Source organism: Thamnophis elegans, chromosome 4 (genome assembly GCF_009769535.1).
Source record: "Thamnophis elegans isolate rThaEle1 chromosome 4, rThaEle1.pri, whole genome shotgun sequence".
Taxonomy (NCBI): domain Eukaryota; kingdom Metazoa; phylum Chordata; class Lepidosauria; order Squamata; family Colubridae; genus Thamnophis; species Thamnophis elegans.
In genome coordinates, this window is record NC_045544.1 from 111,479,954 (window position 1) to 111,503,277 (window position 23,324).

General features: G+C 39.9%; 1 protein-coding gene across 4 annotated transcripts in view; it reads right to left on the minus strand.

The window, feature by feature from the left end:
• Positions 1-23,324, minus strand: part of MSRA (methionine sulfoxide reductase A) — a 168,931-nt gene that overhangs the window by 63,497 nt on the left and 82,110 nt on the right. For all 4 annotated transcript variants that reach the window (XM_032215912.1, XM_032215910.1, XM_032215911.1 and 1 more), the window contains exons 4-5: positions 22,919-23,023; positions 9,953-10,059 (exon numbers count right to left, since the gene is read on the minus strand). In XM_032215912.1, coding sequence (XP_032071803.1) covers positions 9,953-10,059; positions 22,919-23,023 — 212 coding nt within the window. The remainder of the gene's footprint in view (positions 1-9,952; positions 10,060-22,918; positions 23,024-23,324) is intronic.

Below are 23,324 nucleotides of genomic sequence, written 5' to 3' on the forward strand. Positions count from 1 at the left end.
TATGCTTCTTTGGTAAGACCATACTTGGAATAGTGTATCCAGTTTTGGTCACCATAATACAAAAAAAAGGCATTGAGACTCAAGAAAGTGCAGAGAAAAGCACAAAGATAATTAGGGGGCATTATATGAGGAACGGTTGCAGGAACTGGATATGTCTAGTCTAATAGAGAAAAGGACTACGGGTGACGTGATAGCAGTCTTATAATATTTAAGGGCTGTCACAAAGAAGAGGGAGATGAACTATTATCTTATGCACTTGAGGGCAAGACAAGAAGTAACAGATGGAAACTTTTCAAAGACAGATCCAACTTAGAACTAAGCAGTCAGTTGGAAACAATCAGTGGAATAGCTTGCCTTTGGAAGTTGTGGGTGCTCCATCGCTGGAGGTTTTTAAGAAAAGACTGGACAGCTATTACTCCAGAATTGTATAGGTCTCCTGCCTGAGTAGGGATTGGAGTAGAAGACCCCCAAGGTCCATTTCAACTTGTTATTCTTGTTTCATCTTAAGCATAAAACCACTTGAGTAATCTTGAGCCAGTCACTACCTCTCAGCCCTAGAAAGATGGCAATGGCAAACAACTTTCAAAAAACCTTGCCAAGAAGATTGTGATGACTTGTCCGAGCAGTCATCAGAAGTCAACAATGACTTGAAGAGAATAAAACAATAAAATAAATAAAATAAAATAAAGTAATACAATAAAATAAAATAGCAGAACTATTTCCACCATACCTATTCAAATAAAAATAGTTTAATTTCACTAAAAGTGTACATTGCAAATATTAATCTTTCTTCTACAAGCCCAACTAGAGCAGTTGTAGGTCACGTTTCATTCACTTTAGGGCTGACTAGCTCTACAGTTTAGAATCTGTCATCTGGTAGAGCTCAACACTGGAACATGGAAAGAAAATGTTTGAACTGGGCAGACTGAAACTCTGCCATTTTTGAAGAATACCAATCCTCCTGAATAAAGAGTCCCTGCAACTGAAGGCATGCATTCCAAGTAAGTTTCAGCTGGAGTTGAGATGAAACTGGGATTCAATCAAAGTTCTGTGAAGTTGATCCAGTAATTCAGAGAACATATTTCCCTAAGTCTCTAGCATAAATTCCAAAGAGCTCATAAGACTCGTTTTTGATCAGAGTGACAGTGAACTGCACTGGAAATTTTTACTATCCCCAGCCTTGTTCAAATATTAAATAAAGCTATGGAAGGGAATATAATCTATCAAACCGAGCCAAATAGACTAATGCTCAAGAATGATTGAAACATCTGGAGAACACAAATTTCCCGTTTGGTATTTTAAAAAATCTTAATTTTTTTCAAGGTATTCTTGAAACCAAAACAATCCATTTTGTTGACACCAAATTAGCTTTAAATCCAAATAATATAGCTGATTCTTCTTATGAAATTTATTATATTTGCAACTTGCTTTTCCATTAAAAGGACCTAAAGTAAATTAATGAAGCATATCACAGCTAAAATACTACAGAAAGAATTTAATGAATAGAGAACATAAACATCTATCTCAAATTGAGTTCCATCTTGATGACCCATGCCATTTTCTTGGCAACAATAACAAAAAATGCTGTAGGCTTCTTTTTTTTTTTTTTTTGTTCTTTTAAATTTTCCAGCTAAGTGTACTATTCAAGTTCTAATTACATCCAATACTACTTAATTTTTTTAAGATGGGCCAAGTTTGGCTAGGTGCTGCAACATTGAAATAACAAGCTGCCAATATTTGCAAGTCCTCTATTAGCCCACAGTGACATCTCAGATCATGTTCACCATATAAATAGAAAGACTGATATATAACCATCATTTATAAACTGCTTTTATCTCCTTATAAAAACTTGTCCTATATTTTCATAAAGATTACAAGTTTGTGACATCAGAAATATGAGGAAGGATAACTAACTTCTGGGCTTAAGGAAAGAAAATGGCTCCCCAACAGTTTCACAATTCAGTTTTAATTCCAACGATACAGTATCTCATACTATTTTTCTTCTAGCAAATATCAACTTTCATGAATTTTATAAAGTTATGAGGTTTATCTTAAGCCTGCCTGGCTTTTAATTGTACTTTTTAAAAATGAAAATCTAATTTTAGACTAGGTTAAGTACATAGTAAGAGATGGAGAGGAGTACTAGTTAATAATAGCACAGTGGGTAATTCTAACCAGCTCAAGGTTGACTCAGCCTTCTATCCTTCCGAGCAGTGATGGGTTTCCATTTTTTTTACTACCGGTTTCCTTGTGCACACAAATATATACAATGCTTTTGCGCATGCGCAGAAGTGTCCGCGCAGGTGGGTGGAGCTTCCCACTGCCACCACTACTGGTTCACCCAATCTGGGCTGAACCAGGAGCAACCTACCTCTGCTTCCGATGTTGGTAAAATGAGGACCAAGATTGTTGGGGGCAATATGCTGACTCTGTAAACCACTTAGAAGGCTGTAAAGCACTAAGACTATATGTCTTAGTGCTACTTTGTTTTCCTCATGCTATGAATTGAGCTTCTTTGGGAACTGTGCTTTTTAAAACTTTCTGTAGCTTTCAGAAAAGGACAAGGCTGCTTACGTTTTGCTTTTGTTTTGTTTAAAATTTTTACAATCTAGAAGATAAAATCAGAATACCAATTAAATAAATAATTTCCTTAGCCTTTTAAAAAGAAAAGGCCCTATTGTCAGGCTAGATTAAAGCTTTTCTGACCATCAAATTTAATTATTCAATTTACAGGTTGCCTGACTTCCAATGCCTCTTTCTTTGGATTCAGAGGCATTCCTTTCAATTGAGCTCTAGTTGGATGTTGATTTTCTACTTAATTTCTCAGTTGCAAAGAAAAGCATATCATGTTTTTTTATGTGTTTGCAGATTGAAAAGACACTATTGTCTATTTCTTTCAGGATTATGCAGGAAGTTTCTACTGCAAGATGAGCTGAAATTGGCTTAGCTTCTAATACATGTTAAAACATGGGAACATATGATACATATTTATACTTAGACTTCAAAATTATCACTGCTACATAATCAAACTTGCTCAATGCAGGGAATCAAAATGGTTTGGATTAACATTTTCTACATAGCTTAACTTCTCTGAATTGTCGCATACTGTTACCAATTCTGAGCAATTGGCAAGTCCTAAAGGGAGAAACCTCTTATAGACTATCTGCATGAAACATTTTTAAAAAATGCACTTGTGACTTCTAGTTTTGATTTATAAAGTGAAAAATAGAAAAAAGTGAGCTTTTTAAAAAAAAAATCATACAATAAGAGAAAAAATTGTAATTATATTTGCTGCAGAGCTTCTCTGTATTTTTAATTCATTTTTACTGCAGTTTTTTTCTTTATTCTTTCTATTTTGTATTACTTTGGGCTAGTATTTATGGTCCTTTAAAATTTTTAATACAATTTATTTTATTTATTTATTTTTAAAAAGAGGAATATGAACTGTTCTCACAATGTTGCAGACCTGTCCTAGGGCCACCAGAGGGCAATGAAATAAACCAAATTCTGTCTTGATCAAAATTCTGAATTTCCATACTATTTCTTGGAGCTGGCAAGTCAGTCACAACAGTATTTCTCATTTTTGCAATAATGAAATGCCAATGAATCATGTGAATGTTTATTTGCTGCTTAAGTTGACGCCTAACACCAATTTACACGTGTGGAAGCGCTAACAATGAATTTGGAGTGGTGGATGATCTGTTGAAATATAATCAACTGAAAAAGTTTTAAAAAGAAATTATACCAAAACAAAGAATAGGGAATGTTAACACCTATATCATGGCATACTAATGCCATTGTAGAATGTAATACAAACACAAAGTGCAGAGATTTAAACCAAAGATACATTCTACAAAATATCCTGATCATTCTGTTGTCCCCAAATTTGGGTCTTAGCCTGACGCCAAAGCCAATGAAGGTAGTCTTCATTGGCTTTGGTGCCAGGCTAAGACCCGAACATGAGGTGCAGGATTGATTTCCTTTTATTGAAGCGCTTCAGCAAAAGGGTCCCGGCCAAAAAAAAAATGCCAGAACCCAGAACAAAGGATTTAGCAAGCTTTTATAATTTTTTTAAAATGGGATAAAGAAACTGTCTAATAGACTTTTTGAAAGTTATCTAAAGACTCCTCTATTGGCTCCACGCCATCCCTATTTCTAAGTCTTAACTAATAAACACTTCAAAAGTTATCTGACAGGCATTCTATTGGCTCTACTTCAACCCTATTCCTAAAAGTTAACTAATAGGCATCCTGGAAGACTTTTAATAAGTCTTCTATTGGTTCTGTCTTAGCTCTTGTTTTCTACATTTTCAGCTTACAGCATATTGTTTTAGAAAAGAGAAGACACAAGACAACAAGAGAATGGTGTGTGATAGCCAGAAGGAACACTAAATTGTTATGTGGTTAAAAAAAGGAGTAAAGTCAGCTGAAAGCTATATTAAGGATAAGCAGTCTAAAGTCTGAGGACAAGTGAAGAGAGAGAGAGAGAAAAGCAAGTGTTATACTATGAACTGGGAGGCTAAGAAAATATTGTACAGTGTGTAAAGGGACTGTAAAAGTAAATACATTTTAGAGGGAATGGGAAAAAAATTGCTACTGGTCTTAGAGGAATAGTGTTTGAAACAAATACAGAGACTGTATATGAGCTGGACTCACTCTATTTTGCAAATAATGAAACATTTTTGTATCTAAATTAATACATGTATAGAAAATAAATAAGATGTAGAGTAAATTAGACATAAGAGTATGATTAAGATGATACATAAATAAAACCTAAGCACTACCTGAGAAACAACAAACAAAAAACTTCACAGGTGAAACATATGTACCTATGTGCCAGCTTTCCTCTGTAGGAATGATCCAAAATAATTATGTGGCAAATTCTTACTTTCCAAAGTTTCCTAAAGACAAGAGGCTGGCAGCAAAACTCTGTAGAGATCCCTATTTCCGGATGTAGGGTAGGAAAAATTATATCAATGAGGGAAAATACCCACATAAAGCTTTTTTTTTTAACCGTATAAAATGATTGGCAGTTCCCCATTATGCTTTTAAATCTACCAAGCAACCAAATGAAATAACTGTCTACAAAAGTTACTCACACAATATTACAGATTGACTATACATAAAAGTGATTTTAAAACAGACAGATTATAGAGAGATAACTTGACTTAAATTAAATATCTAAAGCTTAACTCCTATACTACCAATCCCAATGACAAAATTCTTTCAATCTCAATAAGACTTTTTTTTCTTAATTGTAATCTGTATTATTTAAATTTGATAGACACAACTGATAATGTAAAAAATTTTATGAATAATTCTCAGTGATCTGACCTTTTAAAAGCTTCTTGCATCTGACTGGAGAAATTAAGATGTAAAACATTAAACTATATTGAGAAAAAGAGATATGGAGAAAGGGTCTGATTAGGATGCCTGGAACTACTTCAACCTTTTCTATTCCTCAAAATGTCTTAATTCTTTCCATTGAAATGGGTCAAATACCTACCCATAAAATTTATTTATGAAAAACTAGCACATCAAGAATGAAACGGCAGGAAAGAAAATAGGGAAAAGTATGGATAAACAAAATTAAGCTCACAGTTTGAGCAACTTCTTCTGATTAAAGGACCAATACCCGCATGTTGTCAAGATCACAGATGACCTTATAACAGTCAGTCACAAGGCAATACTTCTCTCCCCAAGTTGACAGACCAAAACAGACAGACAATGATAGCATGATAGGCTGTGGTCTAAGCCCAAGAGGAAGTAGAGAAGAATTGCTGGCATGAAACCTCAGTTATGTGAGTCCTAAAGCGAGACTCAAGTTTGCTAATTTGTAAAATGTAAACTTAATATGCTTTACTTTTCATAGGATATTGCTGACAATCTGCAAGAAGACAGATAGCACACCTTTCCCAATTTTTTTTTAAAAAACTTCATTTCAGTATATAACAGGAAAGATTTTCTGGGGCAAGGGCAATGTTCCTTCTAAGCTGCGCAGGTGCCGCACAGTGGTTTTTGTGAGACGCCTTCCATGATAATAGGAGAGGAGAGCCAGCCTGGAGACAGCAATCACAAGGCAGAAAGTAGCTGAGAGAAGGGGTGTGTGGGTTGGGAGAAGGCATGGGATGGGCTCCCAGCAGCGGCTGCTCAGATTTGCCATGAGAGAGAGAGAGAGACAGACAGACAGACACAGAGAGAGAGAGAGAGACTGCAGAGGGTGTCCCCGAGTCTAGGGCAGCGAGTCATTCAATGGGAAAGTTGCCTCTTGGAAGGAGTGACCCGGCTTGGCTCCCACTTTCGATCTGCCGCCCAACGACCGAACTTGCAATTGTGCAAGCATTTTTTTCCTCTTTAAAAGAATTTTTGGATTTCTCCTCACCAAACCTTTAAGACTGAAAGAGTTAGAGTTGAAATATAAAGACATTGTCAATCGCCACACTGTTACATTGATAGGCAATTATGGACTTGATTATATCCTCCTTAGAAAGAATACGCTACTATGTGGTTGAGAAAAAGATCAAACTTCATTCCATGGAAAAGTTCATAGGGAGGGTTTCTTTCTACGATGGGCTTCTTGGGTCAACAGTGAATATCAGTTATCAAAAATGTAGGTAGAAAATTAAGCAGGCAATAGGCAATTACAAAAAGGGAAGCCAACTTTTTGAATTCTGTTTCTTTGCACTTAGTGATTTATAAATAGACTAATGTTCTGAAAACCTGACCTAAATTACTATATATTTTAAATAGCTGTAAAGCTATGCTGAAAAAGTTGTTCTCAAGGTATTGTGATAAATTCAATAAAAAGAAGGGAATTCTTGATGAATGTAAGGAGAAATGAGAGTATTGGATAGTAAATGGACAAATAAAATTACCAATCAGAGAGAATATTTGCACCTCAGGGTTGAAATGAGATGTTCTCTCTTACTCTTTCCTCTTCCTCTCTTCTCTCTCTGTCTCTCTCATCCTCTTTCTCTTTGTCTCTCTTCTCTTTCTCTCTCCTTCTTTTCCATTCTTCTGTCACTTTCTCTCCCCTTCTCCCTTCTCTTTCCTCTTTGTCTCTTTTTGTCTCTCTCATCCTCTTTCTCTTCTCTTTCTCCTTCTTTTCCATTCTTCTGTCATTTTCTCTCTCCTTCTCCCTTCTCTCTCCTCTTTGTCTCTTTCTGTCTCTCTCACTTTCTTTGTCTCTCTCTCTCCTTCTTTCTCACTCTTCTGTCACTATCTCCCTCCTCTGTCTCTTTCTGTCTCTCTTCCCTCTTTTTTTCTTCCTCTCTTCCTCTCTCCCACTCTTTTATCACTTTCTCTCTACTGCCCAACCTGTCCCCATATTTATCTTAGACTGATCATGTTTGCAATAATTTACCTTCTTTTCTAAATAGGCGCAGTTCCCTTACCAGATCCCTCGCTCACTCAAACACACACACACACACACACACTCACACATGCACAAAACCATTTTTCTCCATTCCAATTTGGATCCTATAAATCAATTGCTCTGTGAAACATCTGTGAAAAAAATTCAGGTGCTCAGGCATGAAAATGTGCCGCTCAAACAGTATACTTTTCCACACACACTGAAAAAAAAAATAGAGGGAACATTGGGCAAGGGGGAAAAAACCAGACATTTTTCAACCTTAAACCCATCTCCCAATAACTGCACATAAAACTACAGGAAAGAAAACAATATAAATTAATGAGAACCATCCTTAGTCCTCTTGGGAGGGGGAATGAATAATAATGATGCAGGTATTTCTTAGAATAAAGTTTATAGTTCACTGAAAAGTACTGAGAAGGAGACTTTGGGAAAGGACATTAATACAGAAGCAGATCACCATTTTTTTTCCATGCCACTACTTGCTGCTATCTCTGCTATTTCCGATATAGTCAATATATTCAAGATAAATACAAAAACTAAAAAGTATAAGCATATTAGAGTTTATTGTGCCGCTTGAATTGATTTATACAACTGTATGGGAGCTTGATTTGGAAATATCCTACATTTCTAACTACGTAAATATAAAATATTTTATACTATTTTGCAAAGTAAAATTGTTCTCAAGTGAATAAACAACTCAAGCTTGCAATTATGAGAGTTACATGGTTGTCACTGTCTTCCATTCTTCTTTTCTTTATATCTAACTGACGTGAAATCATTAGTCAACAAATCTCCCTGCTGATATTTTACTTTGCTCGCTATCCCTTGTGGAAAGAAAACTCAAAGGTAGTGATGTCAGTCATCACATATTTTATAAAGAGTCTCCAGCTATTAGCTATTCAAACAGACAGCAAAGAATACTGGAAGACTGTTCACAGTTCTGAATGGAGTTTCTCCTCATTATGAGCGATGGCATGAAAAAGTACAGCAGTGCCAAAACAACATCTGATATAAATACACCAGGGGTGGGCTTCAAAAATTTTAGCAAGGGGTTCTCTGCCCGGTTGCTGGGTGGGCGTGGCCATGGTGGGCATGACTTAGTCAGCCTCCTGCACCATGGCAGAGGGAGTATTTTTGCCCTGCCCAGGCTCCAGAGGCTTTCCTTGAGCCTCTGGGAGAGTGAAAAGAGCCTCCCCAGGCTCTGGAGGCCCTCTGGAGGCCAGAATTGGGCCCATTTCTCGCCTTCCTGAACTTCTGGTATGCCCATTTTTTGCCCTCCCCAAACCTCCATACACGCCCTGCACTTAGTTGCATCCAAAATGGGCTGCGCGGGGACTCCTAGTTGGAGGCAGGGTAACAAGGGCCAGCCAGCAGTAGGATTTGGGGGTTCTCCAAACTGCACAGAATCTTAGCTAGGGGTGCTGCGAACCCCCAGCAGCCCACCCCTGAAATACACTGACCTTAAGAGTGAGATTGGAAATAAAATAGGAAGCTAGTCTTCAAGGAGTAAAAAAAAACCCTCGTTTCAGCAGTGTACAGGTAATGCAAACCTGGGCATTTTACAGCCTATGGGCACAGGCGGTCCTAATCTGATCCATGGCATTGACAGCAGGGAGCGGGCATCAGCAGCATCAACTGCAGGGCAGCATTGGCAGATGGGGTGTAAAGCAGAGTCAGCATTGGGGCATCGGGGCAGCATCGGCAGAGGAGAGCAGCTTCGTGGGTAGAGTGTTGGCAGTGGTGGGTGGGGCAGGAGCAATCCTCCACAACAGTCCCAGTTTCTCATCTGACCCTTTTGGAAAATTAATTGCCCATCCCTGGGCTAGTGGCTACGAAACTGATAAAGGTAGTGGATGGCATACAACCAGCAGTCTAACAACCATTCAAAGTTATGAAGGCATTAATGTCCGCTTTAGAGTCTGTCAAACACTTCCTGCCATCATAAAACGTGGCTTTGTGTTCGTGAAGGGTTTGTGATCTGGGTGCTTGGCAACATTATATATTATAACTAATTGCCAAGTGCTCTCTGGCACATGATCATCATTTGCAATCTTTCCTGCCAGCTTCCCCAGAAAGTCAATGGGGAAGCTGACGGGGAAACTTGCAAGCTGCTACCATATGCCAAAGAATCCCCTCTCCTCCATGCATGGCAGGAGAAGGGACAGAAATCCTTTGTTGAGCTGCATTATCCCCTTCACCTCATTTCTCTAGCTCAGTTCATGAGTTCCCTTCTGAACACAGAGGACAGAGGAACCTGTGCACTGTAGTGGAGAAATAATCTTCATAATCCCTGCCTCATTTCTCCAGCCCAGCATATGAGTTCACCTTCATGCATGAAGAGGAGCTGTTTGCCCTTTTTCAGTAGGCAGCTGTTTCACTCTACCTGCTTAACAACTGCAACAGGGAGAGCCGGGATTGAAGTCATTGAGGGAAGCGGTCACGTGAATATCTTTCTTAATTGCCTTACCTGAGACTCCAGTTCCAATTGTAGACGTAAGTTGAGAGGATAAGTCATAATGGCTTTTCTCAGTCTGAATGTTGTAAGGTGACCTGGAAGCCCTTTTAAGTTTCTCCTTACCTTTTGGTAATCATCTTTAGATTTCAAGGCAGACTCCATTTGTTCTGGGGTGAATGTATAGATGGCAGACCGATATTGTGTCCCAGCATCATTTCCCTGCCGCATCCCTAAAAATAAAGGAAGGGATAGAATGTTTAGTTAGAGAACTCCAGTGTAGTTCAATAATAACAACAGTGGAATGCAGAATTCTAGAGTAATGGATCCTATAAGATAGAAATCCATATAACTTAGAATGTCTTCTAGAAACCCCTTGGGTCCCCTTCCCATGGTCCCACTTCCTACTTTGGACCAGAACCTTTGACTTCCAGTTGATACTATAACACTAGGGACAGGGTAGGGTTAGATTAGAATTATTGGGTGGGGTTAGTTTATTTTAATATTAGGATTAAGGTTAGGGTTAGGGTGAGGCTGGGGGTGGAGTTGCTAGCCTAGCGGCCTACCGGTCGGCTGCCACCACTGGGAGTGTCACGGTACAGCTGGGATCGGGTTTTTTTTTCCTCCCCTCTTTTATCGTGGGGTTTCCCTGGCTCCCGTGTGTCCTTTTGTTTCTGAGGGAAGGGGTGTTGCTGGTCTGTCGTCGCCTATGGCTGGCCCCGCAACTTTCGCTGCTATATCCACCGCCTATGGCCTACTTGCCTCCCAGACATTTCCTGGCCTTGCCCTCCGGACCATCGTTGGGGAGCAAATTGGGGCTTATGACTTTATTGCCATCCTGGGCTTTCTGTTCATACCCCCACTGACTTTCTGCAATCTTATTACAGTAACGAGAGAGAGGACTGGGAAGTGTGTCTCTCTCTTTTATTGCTATCACCATATGTCTCTTTCATTATTCCCTGGATCTTGGGCTCCCACGTGGGAGGTCTTGGACATTACTCCCTCCTCGGCTTTTTCGGACTATATTCGATCAATTTGCTATATTGCGCACTTTTTATAATTTTTATAAATTTGTAATTTTTTATAATTTTTAATTGTATGGAGAGTGCGTGGTTTGATTGTGGTTGACTGAATGTTCCCACTTTTATTATGATATTGTTGTTTCCCTTGTTTTAACTTGTTTGTGGGGATTGACTGATTGTATGTGTGTGTATGTGTGGTGGGCCAGGAGCATAGCTGGGTACCTCCTGCACTGAGTGCTTTGGCAGGGGGGCCCAGGCCTAATCCAGCCCTTGGATGTGTGTGTCGAAGGGGCCTGCTGGTGAATCCGGCGGCCAGGGGAGAGGGTGGAGGGACCATAGATGCGGGAGTGGGCCGGAACATTAGGGTCATATTGGGGAGGGGCAGATATGGCGGGAACTTCAGGGCAAGCCATTACTGGGGAAGGAGGGTTCCCTACGTCAGAGGGATCCCTCCTTCCGGCCCTGTTAGTTCCACTCCAAGGCCAGATGGCGTGAGTAGTCAGGACCCTGGTCTCAGGTTGTTGTTGCTAAATGCCAGGTCTGTGGTTCACAAGGCTCCCCTCGTCCAGGACCTAATTTTAGACGAGGGGGCAGACCTGGCATGTATTACTGCATGTATTATTGCAAAGAGTTAAGTATTTCAACATAGGGAGTTTACTCCCTACTTATCAAGACTGGTGTTTTTGTATATATTTTTTTCTGATTTAAAACTTGTATGCTATTTCCTAAGTATGAAAGAGAACTCATATTTGTCCTTCCTGGTATTCACTTATGAAATACCTAGTTATCTCGTTTTTCTTCCATATGTGTTTCTCCCTTGTGCTTATATTTTATTGTTTGTGGTTTGAGCTAGTTATTCCTGATATATGGCATCTGTCCTTTTATTAAAACTGTAAAATAAAGCTGAATATTGGCAAAAGAGATAGGTACCTCTTAATCAAAGCCACCAGCAATGTGTAAAATGTGTTCTGCAAGTCAAAAAGAATTACTAAATTTTAGTACAACTCAGAGGAAAGCAAAAATCATATTACACTGCAATAAAGTTTGCATCGAGATGAATTTATTTTAATCTGTCAATCTCTCTGTTGAGGTTATGGAATTATCAGTTTTTCCCCCTTTCTAGTACTAACGTGTAATGATATTTTGAGTGTCATACTTGTAGCATTTCTAATTTCCTTCCCATAAGTGACAAGAAGCTAATGGTTCTTTTTTCTAGTCTTTCATTCCCAAATGAAATTATACTAATAATGGAGACAAATTACTACTTTCTGAAACTATCTTTGGTGTGGTGTAGTGAAACTGTAAAGGGCAGCTTATAGTTTCTTAGATTGTAAAAAAAATAGAGCTTTGATTTACATTTTCTACATCTGTCATTTGCTTTCTAATATATTGATCCACCATTTTCTTTCTCCACCCCAATCAATATCTGCTGAGTTAAGACTAATAAAAACTCCTTTTCTGCAGCTCCTCATATTATTATCTAGCAAAAGTCATCCATATTATGTTGCCCTGGTTTGATCTCATCACTCATTGTAACGATTATGTGAACAAAGCTTAAGAGTTGCTAAGGGAAAAGAAAACTGAAAAGAAGGTCACAGTATGAAAATCAGTTAGTATGGTAAAGCCATTTGTATGGCCAATGCAACACAGAGATGAACCGCCCTTCAACACCCAATGGTTGCTGCTTCCCAGGACTGTTTTGATTGCTGGGAGTACACAATTATTTTATAACTTTTTCAACAGGATTTTTTATTGAACATAATGGAACATAATGGCTTTCATAACAGGACTAACAACAATAAATTACAAGGGTGTGAAAAATAGATACAAACGTCTCCAAAATTTAGGACAGGCACAGCTAATCTATTTTAGAAGTTGCCCAGAGTTGCTTCATTAGTGAGATGGCATGTATATTTAATAAAATAAATAAATCCTATGATAGTCCAGATTAGAAACCACAGGAAGACTATGACTCTACTTTATTGAGATAAGCCAGGGGTTTCAAACTCAAGGCCTGCGGGTCAGATCTGGCCTGTGGGGTGCTTAAATCTGGCCCGTAGCCTGCTTTCGGATTCCCCGGCCTCCTGCACCATTCTGCTGGCCAAAAACGGGCCGTGTTGAGGCCTCCCAAGGTCCCCACATGGCCTGTTTTCAGCTTTTCCTACCTCTAGCAGCACTCTGCCGGCCATTTTTGGGAGGCCTCAGTGCGGCCCGTTTTTGGCCAGCAAAGTGCTGCAAGAGACCGGGGAGGTCGGAAATGAGCCGTGTGGGAACCTCGGGAGTCCTCCACGTGACCTGTTTTTGCCTACCCCGACCTCTGGCAGCACTCTGCTGGCCATTTTGGGAGGCCTCTATGCAGCTCATTTTTGGCCAGTAGAGTGCTGCTGGAGGCCATGGAGGGCAAAAACAAGGTGCCATTTTGGCCAGTAAAGTGCTTCAGGAGGCGTCTGTCCCATCTACTTCCCCCCTTGTTCCCTGCCCCCCTCTCACTGGCTCATGGAGAACTACAATGCTGATCCATCTCTCAAAGAATCCAGTCGGGTTGACTAAACCATGGTACACTTAGACATAATGAGCTAGATGGATGAGTTGCTTTCATACAATATGGCTTCCTAATGCACTCACTATTTTGTCTTATTTATGCACTGAATCACTCAAGCCTGTCTAGATTACAGCATACTGAGGATTAAGACTTCTATAAAATTCATAGACGTCTCTTATGTTATCATTAAGGCAAGTTATTACTGCATTACATTTATGGGAAGGCAGAGGTAATAGGGAAGAAAAAGAGTCGCCTGAAAATGCTGTTTCAGGGAAAAAAGGAGAAAGAGAAAATCAGGTTTGACCTCTTGTAACTAATTAGACATGAAATCAAAGATTAAAAGCCTACTAATAATCCATGTAGCATTTACGCTTGAATTTTAATGCAGCATGTAAATCAAACTGACCAAAGGAATGCAGTGTTCACAAACTGCCATGAATAATGCATAAATAATGAAGGGGCTTATTTTGTACTGGATGCAGTCACTGTATCACATCCCTCCCCAATTCCTGGTTAGCAAAAATGTGAAAAGCAGGTCAGATTATTATAAAAACCTTCTGAAAAACCAAAACTGTGCTGGAGCTTATTGGTTAAACGGGCTGAGTTTTATTTTATGGACTGCAGGCAACTCTTTTATTACCTGCCTGAAATGACTAGACGTATAATGCCCAGAGTTCAAAACCTGTCTTGGTAAAAGAAGCTTTGACCTTGTGTTCAGTGTACAAAGTAAAAATGTCATTTGCCTTATGTGATAAAACGTGTTGGAAATTGGGGAGAGATAATAGCAGCTTTTGATGGGCTTCACCTGGTGTAGAACCTGGCTATGCAGAACATTTCCTAAAAAGTGCTAGTGATTTAGTTTGACTGACTGTGCCATGCAGCAACAGATGATGAATAGTAGCAGGACAGAATAGAACTGTGATAGTAAATCTGTGGCACGCGTGCCAGAGGTGGCATGCAGAGCAATCTCTGTGGGCACATGCGCTGTTGCTAGCTGCTCTTCTGGTTTCCAGCATGCTAGTCCTTGCAAGCTCCAGAGTGCTGGAAAGCACTCCCCAAAACGCTGGCCAAAAACAGGCATTTTCGTGCCGGCCAGCTGGTCTTCGGTTTATGGTGCTCCGGCGCACTCGAAGACCAGCCGGCCGGCATGCACATGCACAACCCAAAGACCAGCTGGCTTTCAGTTTCCAGTGCTCCGGCGCACACACATGCACACACATTCTGGTTTGGGCACTCTGTGCCGAAAAGGTTCACCATCACTGGAATAGAGGAAATAAAATAATGAAGAAGATCCTAGAGGAAGCACAACTCATGTGCAAGAAGGGAAAGGTGAATTAGGGAAAAAGGAGACGTGTGGAAACAAAAACCTTACATGAGGCATATGGCACCTTCTCCTTCCAGAACTACACTGTCATTGATGCTAGATGGGGTTGCAATGTCCCAGGAAAATGTTAATATGCAACTTGGGGGTCCCAGAATGAGAAAGACCCCAAACCCTGAGCCACTCAGACTTACTAGCTTCAGTTGAAGCCTGCTGTTCCCCATCCAGATCGCCATAGCTTCCAGGAACCAGGATAGAACATCAATAGCGCTGCTTAATTCACCAGGGGCAGAGATGTATACAAGTAGTCCTCGACTTACGACCACAACTGAGCCCAAAATTTATATTGTTAAGTGAAACATTTGTTAAGAGAGTTCTGCCCCATTTTACGACCGTTCTTGCCACCATTGTTCAGTGAATCACTGCAGCTGATAAGTTAGAGATCTGGTTGTGAATTGAATCTGGCTTCCCCATTGCCTTTCTTGTAAAAAGTTCGCAAAAGGTGATCACATGACTCTGGGGCACTACAACTGTCATAAATATGAGCCAGTTGCCAAGCATCTGAATTTTTGATCACACAATCATGGGATTGCTGCAAAGGTCATAACTGTGAAAAACGGCCACAAGCCACATTTTTCAGTGCTGTTGTAACTTTGAGCAGTCACTAAGTGAACTGTTATAAGTTGAGGACTATCTGTAACTGGGGATCATCAGGACAGTTACAGATAATGTAGTGCAGAGACACATGAAGAGCAGGTGACAGTCCTGGCTAGGATTGCCTTTGAACAATTTCAACTTGTGCATCAGTTGCTGGATCAGGAGGTTCTGCTCACAGTCATTCAAGTCCTGTCACCTCTAGGTGGACTGTTGCAATGTGCTCTATATGGGGCAGTGGTGGGTTCCAGCTCCTGTCGCAACCGGTAACCTGCGACGTGCCAGCTGCTCGGCAGAGTGTTGCGCAGGCACTGTACGCTGTGTGTGCATGCGCAAATGGCCCAGTTGGGTCAAATACAGGTAAGGAATGTGAGCAGGCCCTCTGAAGCACTATACCGGAACAGTGCCTGATGCTCCTAGCAGGCACTGGTACGCCCATACCACTGTTCCCTCTAAGGTGCGCGCCTGCGCGGCCGCGCACATGAAAAGAAATCCCCGCGCAGAGGTTTCTAACTGCCGCGCAGAGATTTCTACCAAAGCAAATGTAGGGAAGTCCTTTGCAGGCGGCTAGAACTGGCCGCCCGCAAAGGACCTCCCCAGACTTGTTTTGATGAGCCGCCAGTCCTCTTGCTTCTTCTCCTTCACCAGCAAAGCTCCCGCTGGCTTCCCCGCCCATGGCAGTGGCGTCTCTCCCTCCACGCGGAGCACCTGAGCTGGCTCCCGCGTTATCCCTCCCCCTTCCTCTTCTGCCGTGCTTTTGAGGCCGCGGGAGCTAGTAGGAAAGCGGCCCAGCGCACCTCCGCCGCTTTCCTACTAGCTCCCGCGGCCTCAAAAGCACGGCAGAGGAGGAAGGGGGAGGGATAACGTGGGAGCCAGCTCAGGTGCTCCGCGTGGAGGGAGAGACGCCACTGCCACGGGCGGGGAAGCCAGCGGGAGCTTTGCTGGTGAAGGAGAAGAAGCAAGAGGGCTGGCGGCTTTGAAATGCAACCCCCTGGTCCCGCCGGCCGCGGATTTGATTCGGCGTAAGTGGGGGCCGAACACATGCTGAGCCGACTTTGCGCAGTGAGGCGGAGTAATTCAACCCCCCCCAAAGTGTGTGTGTGTGTGTGAGAGAGAGAGAGAGAGAGAGAGAGAATTGGATCAAAATTGGTGGCCAAAGGAGTGGAGGGAGGGAGGGAAGGAAGGAAGGAAGGGAGGGAGGAAGGAAGCCCTGCCCCCTGTGAAAAAAACTGAAGAGGGAGCAGTGAATGAATAAACCATAAAAGCAACAAACAGTTAATGCGTAAGTAAGCTGAGGAGGAAGTTCTCAACTAAGGAAGCAATATTAGAAAGAAATATAAAAAGCTCAATATGCCAAAACACTTATTTTAGTCTTCATTTAATTACTTGTATTGTAGTCTGATGTAACAACTTTTTAAAGTTAACGTTAGAAAAGATAGGGTACAAAACTTAAATAATAAAAAAATGTACATTCATTTTGAAAAATAAATGCAATACTTGATTAATTTCATATCTTTATTTAAAATAGTTTTGGCATGGCATATGATTTTATTGACTCAGTTGGAAATGATGTGGATGTTGTATCTGATTCTGAGGTATATATATTCTTAAGTAACATAACATATAGCATATTGTCCAAACTTGCTAGACTATTTAATTGATCTTACTACTTTAAAGGGGGAGAGTTTCATGATAAATTATTTTATTACATTTATGTTGCATTTATATATTATATTTATTACATTTATATTTCACATTATATATTTGTATTGTTATTTTAGTGTTTATTGTCAATTTTGATAGATATATTGATATATCAATACTGATTTTACTCATAATAACAATTACTGCTATTATTTATCAGCATCAAATATTTACAGTTTTTAATATTGAGTTAGTCGTATTTTAGAATAATAGGATTATCTTTTAATAGGATAATTGGCAAAATCTAATTCACATGTGATGGGTTGCATTCCAAAGGAATGTGAGAGGACAGGTTGCCTGCAAAATGCCAGGACCCAGGACCCTGTTGGTGCCATGTCTCTCTCTAGCCAGTCTAACAATCTAAAAGCTGAGCAGAGAGCCTTTTTTTTTTCAGGGTGAGCGGAAAAGTATAGTGTTTGAGTGGCACTTTTCATGCCTGGCATTCATCGGGCTGAAACCTCGCTCGCAATTGGCGCTTGACGCTTGGAATGTTGCGCAAATGTCCAGCAGACGCGACAGCAGTTCAAACTGTGGCTCTCTTAGGTGCTCAGGCATGAAACTGTGCCGCTCACACACTGTACTTTTCCGCTCACACTGAAAAAAAATTAGAGGGAACATTGGCCCATACTGGGGCGTACTGGCCAGAACCTACCACTGGTATGGGGCTACCCTTGAAGAGTATCTGGAAGCTTCAGTTGATACAAAATGCAGGTATCTGTGCCCCTAGAATGGCACATGGTTAGGCTACTTCCAGGCCCAATTCAAGATGCTAGTTTTGACCTTTACAGTCCTTCTTCATGGACCAGGTTATTTTGAGAAACTGTTGCTTCCCGATTACTTCCATCTCTTCTAGCTCCTGTCTGCTAGTGAACTATATTTGGTGGGACCCCAAGGAGAGGGGGGGGGCTTTTCTGCAGTTGTGTCTGTGGAACATCATCCCTCCCACTCCTGAGGTGAGACATACTCTTCTTCGATATCTTTCCAGAAATCTCTTAAAACTTGATTATATAATAGGCTTGGGAGTGGAAATGGGGATTGGAGAGGTGCGTTCACTTGTGTGACATCTATGTTCTTCTTACCATTTTTAAAATAATGGTAATATTTATGTTTTATTTATGTTTTATTTATGATTTAGAGTGGTTTTATAATTATTGTTTGTATGTTTTTATCATACATCATCAGAATCAAATTCTGTAAGATGGGTGATAGGTATTAATATGAAAAGTAAATAGTATCGGTGCTACAGGCAAAAGATAGAAGAACTTCCCTATGTTACTTAATATAGTACCTTGCTGGTTAAATGATGGCTTAACACAATGGCATTGTTCATACCATATGTTAAGGTAATGGATGGGCTCCTATTACATATTGAACAAATACAAATCAGTGAACCCTATTCTATCATGCTTTTTGAGTCTAGTCCATCAGTAGAGTACAGGAGCTTCCCCAATGGCCATTTTCATACACTTTGCAGCTGCTTAATCGTCAAGAGCCAAATATTGTATAAAATTGCTCTTTAAATTTTTACTTTGAAATACCATAGACATGGGACAAGACTGATGATTGAAGACAATTTCTTCCCTACTGCCTATTCATTTTGTGAGATTTCTGATGGTTTGCTTATTTCTTTTGCCCAATGAATGCTTCCCAACACAAATACATGTGCATAAATACATACACATAACTTTAGAGAATAATTTGTGGGAACATCATTTGCGAGCAAGGAAAATTAGGGAATGGAATTAGAACTTCCAACTCACTTCCCGGTTGATTTTATAGATGCTTCTCATAATTTTTAGTCTATTAAAGGTCTATTTATGACCTTTAATGTTCAGTTAGATTTGCTGAACAAGGGGATAAAAAGAAAGTCCTATCCTCTCACTTCCCCACAAATTGTTGTCTTTTGAAAGAAAACTTTCATGTCCTACTTGTAAGTCTCTCACAGGCTTCCATTTGACTACTGTACGAAAAGAACACAGTGCGGGGATATCTTTTGCCTGACTCAGAATGGCTCCTTTACAGTTGAAGCAGAAAAGAATACAACATCATGTCAATAAATCTTGGTAAATAGGAAGTACCATCCCAATAACTGAATTTACTTCACTTATGCAAAGGACCTCTGCTACTGAGGTCTGAGTTTCTTATATACAGTAACTTTTTTCAAAGGTCTGGAGGAGCCATCTTGAACAATTTATGCAATGATCCTTTATGCAATGACCCATTTGACATTATGAAAGTAGGGTTATCACAAAATGTGCAGTGTTGTTTTAGGCTTGCTTTCACATTTGTATTGCACATTTTGTGATACAGCTGTCCTCCTTCTCCAAGTAGACACATCTGCTGATTAGAAAAACAATGTAATTTCTAGTGTCTAATTCTAATTATTTGCAGATGATAGATTCCTTGTGCAACCTCCATAAAGGGCTCAGCTTTTCTCATTCAGTGACTAATAACCAGGGCCTTTAGGTAACAACAACCAAAGCAGTAAAGACCTGATACAAATTTGTGTCCATTTCTGTGTGTATTGAATGTGGCAGTTACATCTCGATAAGAAGAATGAGGAAACTTCTGGTCCACAGCCTTGTACTATTTGATATTAGCATCGTAAATTAAGCGGTTTCATGCACTTGACTTGGTTTACAAAATCCTGTAATCTTCTGCGGTGATAATTTATTACCACAGATGCCAAAGGCACTCAAACAGCTGGGAAATACATGTTCCTCCCTGACTCTCTTTTTTGCTTGTTGTCATGTGTCAAATGAAACCTTGTGTTGATGGGGTAGGTACCAGAAGCTACCAGAGCTGCATCCTATTTGGGCAGAAAATAACAGCTCATCCAAAAAAACAACAACCCCATTCTATGTTCAAGTTTACTGCACTGGTGTTCCTGACCCGAAGTGAAATAGCAACACACAGCATGAAATATTCCTATCTAAAAATACAAGACAGGCAATGCATCCCTGGAAGGAAGATCAGCAGTTTGCAGAAAAGATATAGGGAAGGGAAGGGATTCCAAAATGAACAATGGGAAAGGCAGACAAAGGAAAGAGGTGGCAAAAAAAGGCATTTTGCTTAAATGCTTTGATTCCTAAGTCCCCATTTCACTTCTCTATACTTTAGCTATCTTCATAACACTTTGCAGTGGCAGAAACTGCATTTCTCTCTCTGTTCTATGACAGGTAAATAAAGCATATCATATATTGTGTTTGATATTTTGAGAACACATCATGGATACTTTCAAGGAACCTTGAATTTTCCCCAAAGCTTGAATTTCCCCTTGAATTTTACTCAAACATGGAGCTGGAAAGGACCTTGGAGGTCTTCTAGTCCAACACCCTGCCTAAGGCAGACCTTATTACATTCTGGACAATCCTTTATTGAAGACCTCCAGTAATGAGAGGCAAGCTGTTCTATTGGTTATTTATTCTTATAATCAGGAAATTTCTTCTTAGTTGTTTAATGTGAGTTGGTATGTGCACACTGCAGTGGTGGGTTTCAAATTTTTTTAGAACATCTTCTGTAGGTGTGGCCTGCTTTGTGGGAGTGGCTTCCAGCCATGTGACTGGGTGAGAGTGGGTTGATGGCCATGTGAGCGGGTGGGAGTGGCTTGCCAGCCATGTGGCCAACTTGTAAAATGTGGTGAAACTTACTTAACAATGCTCTTGCTTAGCAACCAAAATGTTGGCTCAGAAACTCTGGCAGTTGAAGCACGCAAGTCTTAAAGCTGTCAAGTTACAAGACCCTTGCACCCCTAACCCTTTAGAAAAAAAATCCCCAGGGATGTTCAAACTTGACAGTTTTAAGACTTGTGGACTTCAACTCCCAGTATTCCTCCTCCAGTCATGTTGGCTCAGGAACTCTGAAGTGTGCAAGTCTTAAAGTTGTCAAGTTATAAGAACCTTGCACCCATAACCCTTTAGAAAAAAAAACCCCAGGGGTGTTCAAACTTGACAGTTTTAAGACTTGTGGACTTCATTTCCCAGAATTCCTCCTCTCGCTCTTCATCTTGACGATATGCGGATGGGTGGGGGGGAGGGAGCTGGAACCGTTCTAAACAGCACTGTAGATTTGTGGAACCTCTTCTATAAAAGAGGTTAGAACTGGCAGGAACCCACCCCTGGCACACTGTCATACACGCAATATATAGGTTTGCAATACAGTCAACAGGAAATAAGCCTCTTAAAAAAGAATGATCCAAAAGGCTGAAACTATTTTTCTTTCTTATGTTTCAATATTTTATTTGACAGAGAAGATGATGGGAGAAGTATTTCAATGAAAGATCATGACAAATCTCAAACTTCTGCAAGCGAAAGCTATTACACCATGTTTTCTTAAAGAATGGTCCAGTAGTAGCCTGTCAGTGACACTTATAAATTGGGCTTGCAAATAAAAAAAAAATATTCAAATTTTCTGAATGCAATCACCCCTATCTAAATATTGGAATATTTTTCGAAATGTATCAAGAAAAACCACTGGAAAATAGGATTTTAAGGCTGAGAACATTGTTGACCAATTACTCACTATGGCAGAGTATAGATGAAGGTTGTAGAGCTTTAATATCTATCTATCTATCTATCTATCTATCTATCTATCTATCATATATGTGTGTGTGTGTGTGTATGTGTGTATATATATATTAACAATAACATATAAACAATAACAAAAATTCCAGAAGATCATTATATGATAAATTACTTCAAAATCTTTCAAGAGGTTTTTCTGAGATTTTGCAGAAATTCAGCATTTTCATATGAAACTGTGAAATGAAATATGTGAAGCAAAACTGTGATGTTCTAGTCCTGCCTTACACATGAAAGCTGGCTGGGCAACTTTGGCCTAGTCATCCTCTTTCAGTTCAACTCATCTCACATGGTTGTTGTTTGGGGGAAGGGAATAAAGGAAGAGGGTTTATTAGGTATGTTGGCTGCCTGGAGATATTTATGAAATAATAATAAAAGCAGGATAAAAATAACTGTTATATTAAATCTTACACAATTTTTTTTTATTTTTTTTTTATTTATTTGTTTTGCCAAGCATGTATAAGATAATAGATATAAGTATATACAAGATTATGAATAGATGAAATGGATATGAATAAATGGGGTTGTTAGAACAGGGACAGCAGTAGGCATTTTGGTGTGCTTATGCATGCCCCTTACAGACCTCTTAGGAATGGGGTGAGGTCAACAGCAGGTCAGTCAATGTCAGAAATTTAGCCATAAATGTATGTTCATGCTATCATGAAATTATATGACAGCATTTACCCTTTGAAAAGATGCCAAACTAAAACATTTTCTTGCTTCCATCATGCTAATGGCATATTACATGCAACCTGCAGACACCTTCAAGGAAGAACTTGTTACAGCAAAATACTGATTAAAAGAACTGCCCACCACATTGTTATTCTAAATACCTCAATAGTTTTATTTGTTTTCCCAGATAAAAGATACTGGGGGGAAAAAATGAAATAGACCAAACTCATAGAGTAACATTATAATTGAAATGATCAACTGTATAGCTATGTAGGAAAAAGACCTTTAATTTGAAAGGCGAGAGATTGCATTAAAGAAGAAGGCGAAAATAATCCAAAGGTGAGAAGAATTTCTATTGTCTTATAAGTCTCTCTGTGGGAATTTTCACAGCACAGACATCTATTGGAAGCAGTGGGGAGGAGGGAGGCTTGTGAAATTCTAGTTCCTCGTGCTTCCCATCCCATCAATAAATGCCTGCAATCATACTCTTGAGCTGTGGTGTGATTTCAAGGTTCATCTCTTCCAAGCAGCTCAAACACTAATTATCCCAGCTGTAATTAGTAAGATAATTAAATACTGGCTCACTCATCACTCTACCTTGTGTCGGGTTATGATTCTCCCAGAAGACCTTGAGCAGTTTCTCAAAGCTGATGGTTTCTGGCTGAAATACCACTCGCACAACTTCAGTATGGGCAGTTTTGCCTTCAATGAAACAATAAGAAACAAGAATATTAATCACTGAAACCAACACACACACAAATGGATATATTATTACTCAGTATGTTAAACAAGTAAAAAGCTGTGGACAGAAAAAGACTGGTGATTAACGGTTGTAAGCCCTGCCTCTTTTTCTGGTAGTTTGAGAAATGGCAATGCTTTGTTCCATTAGGAAACTGCTTTTTTGCTTTGGCTCTGCAGGGCATGGCAATATAGTCATGAGATCACATGGGTGACTGGGGGGAGGAGGGGCAGAGGAGATGGCAAGAGACAGTTTCAACTCCTT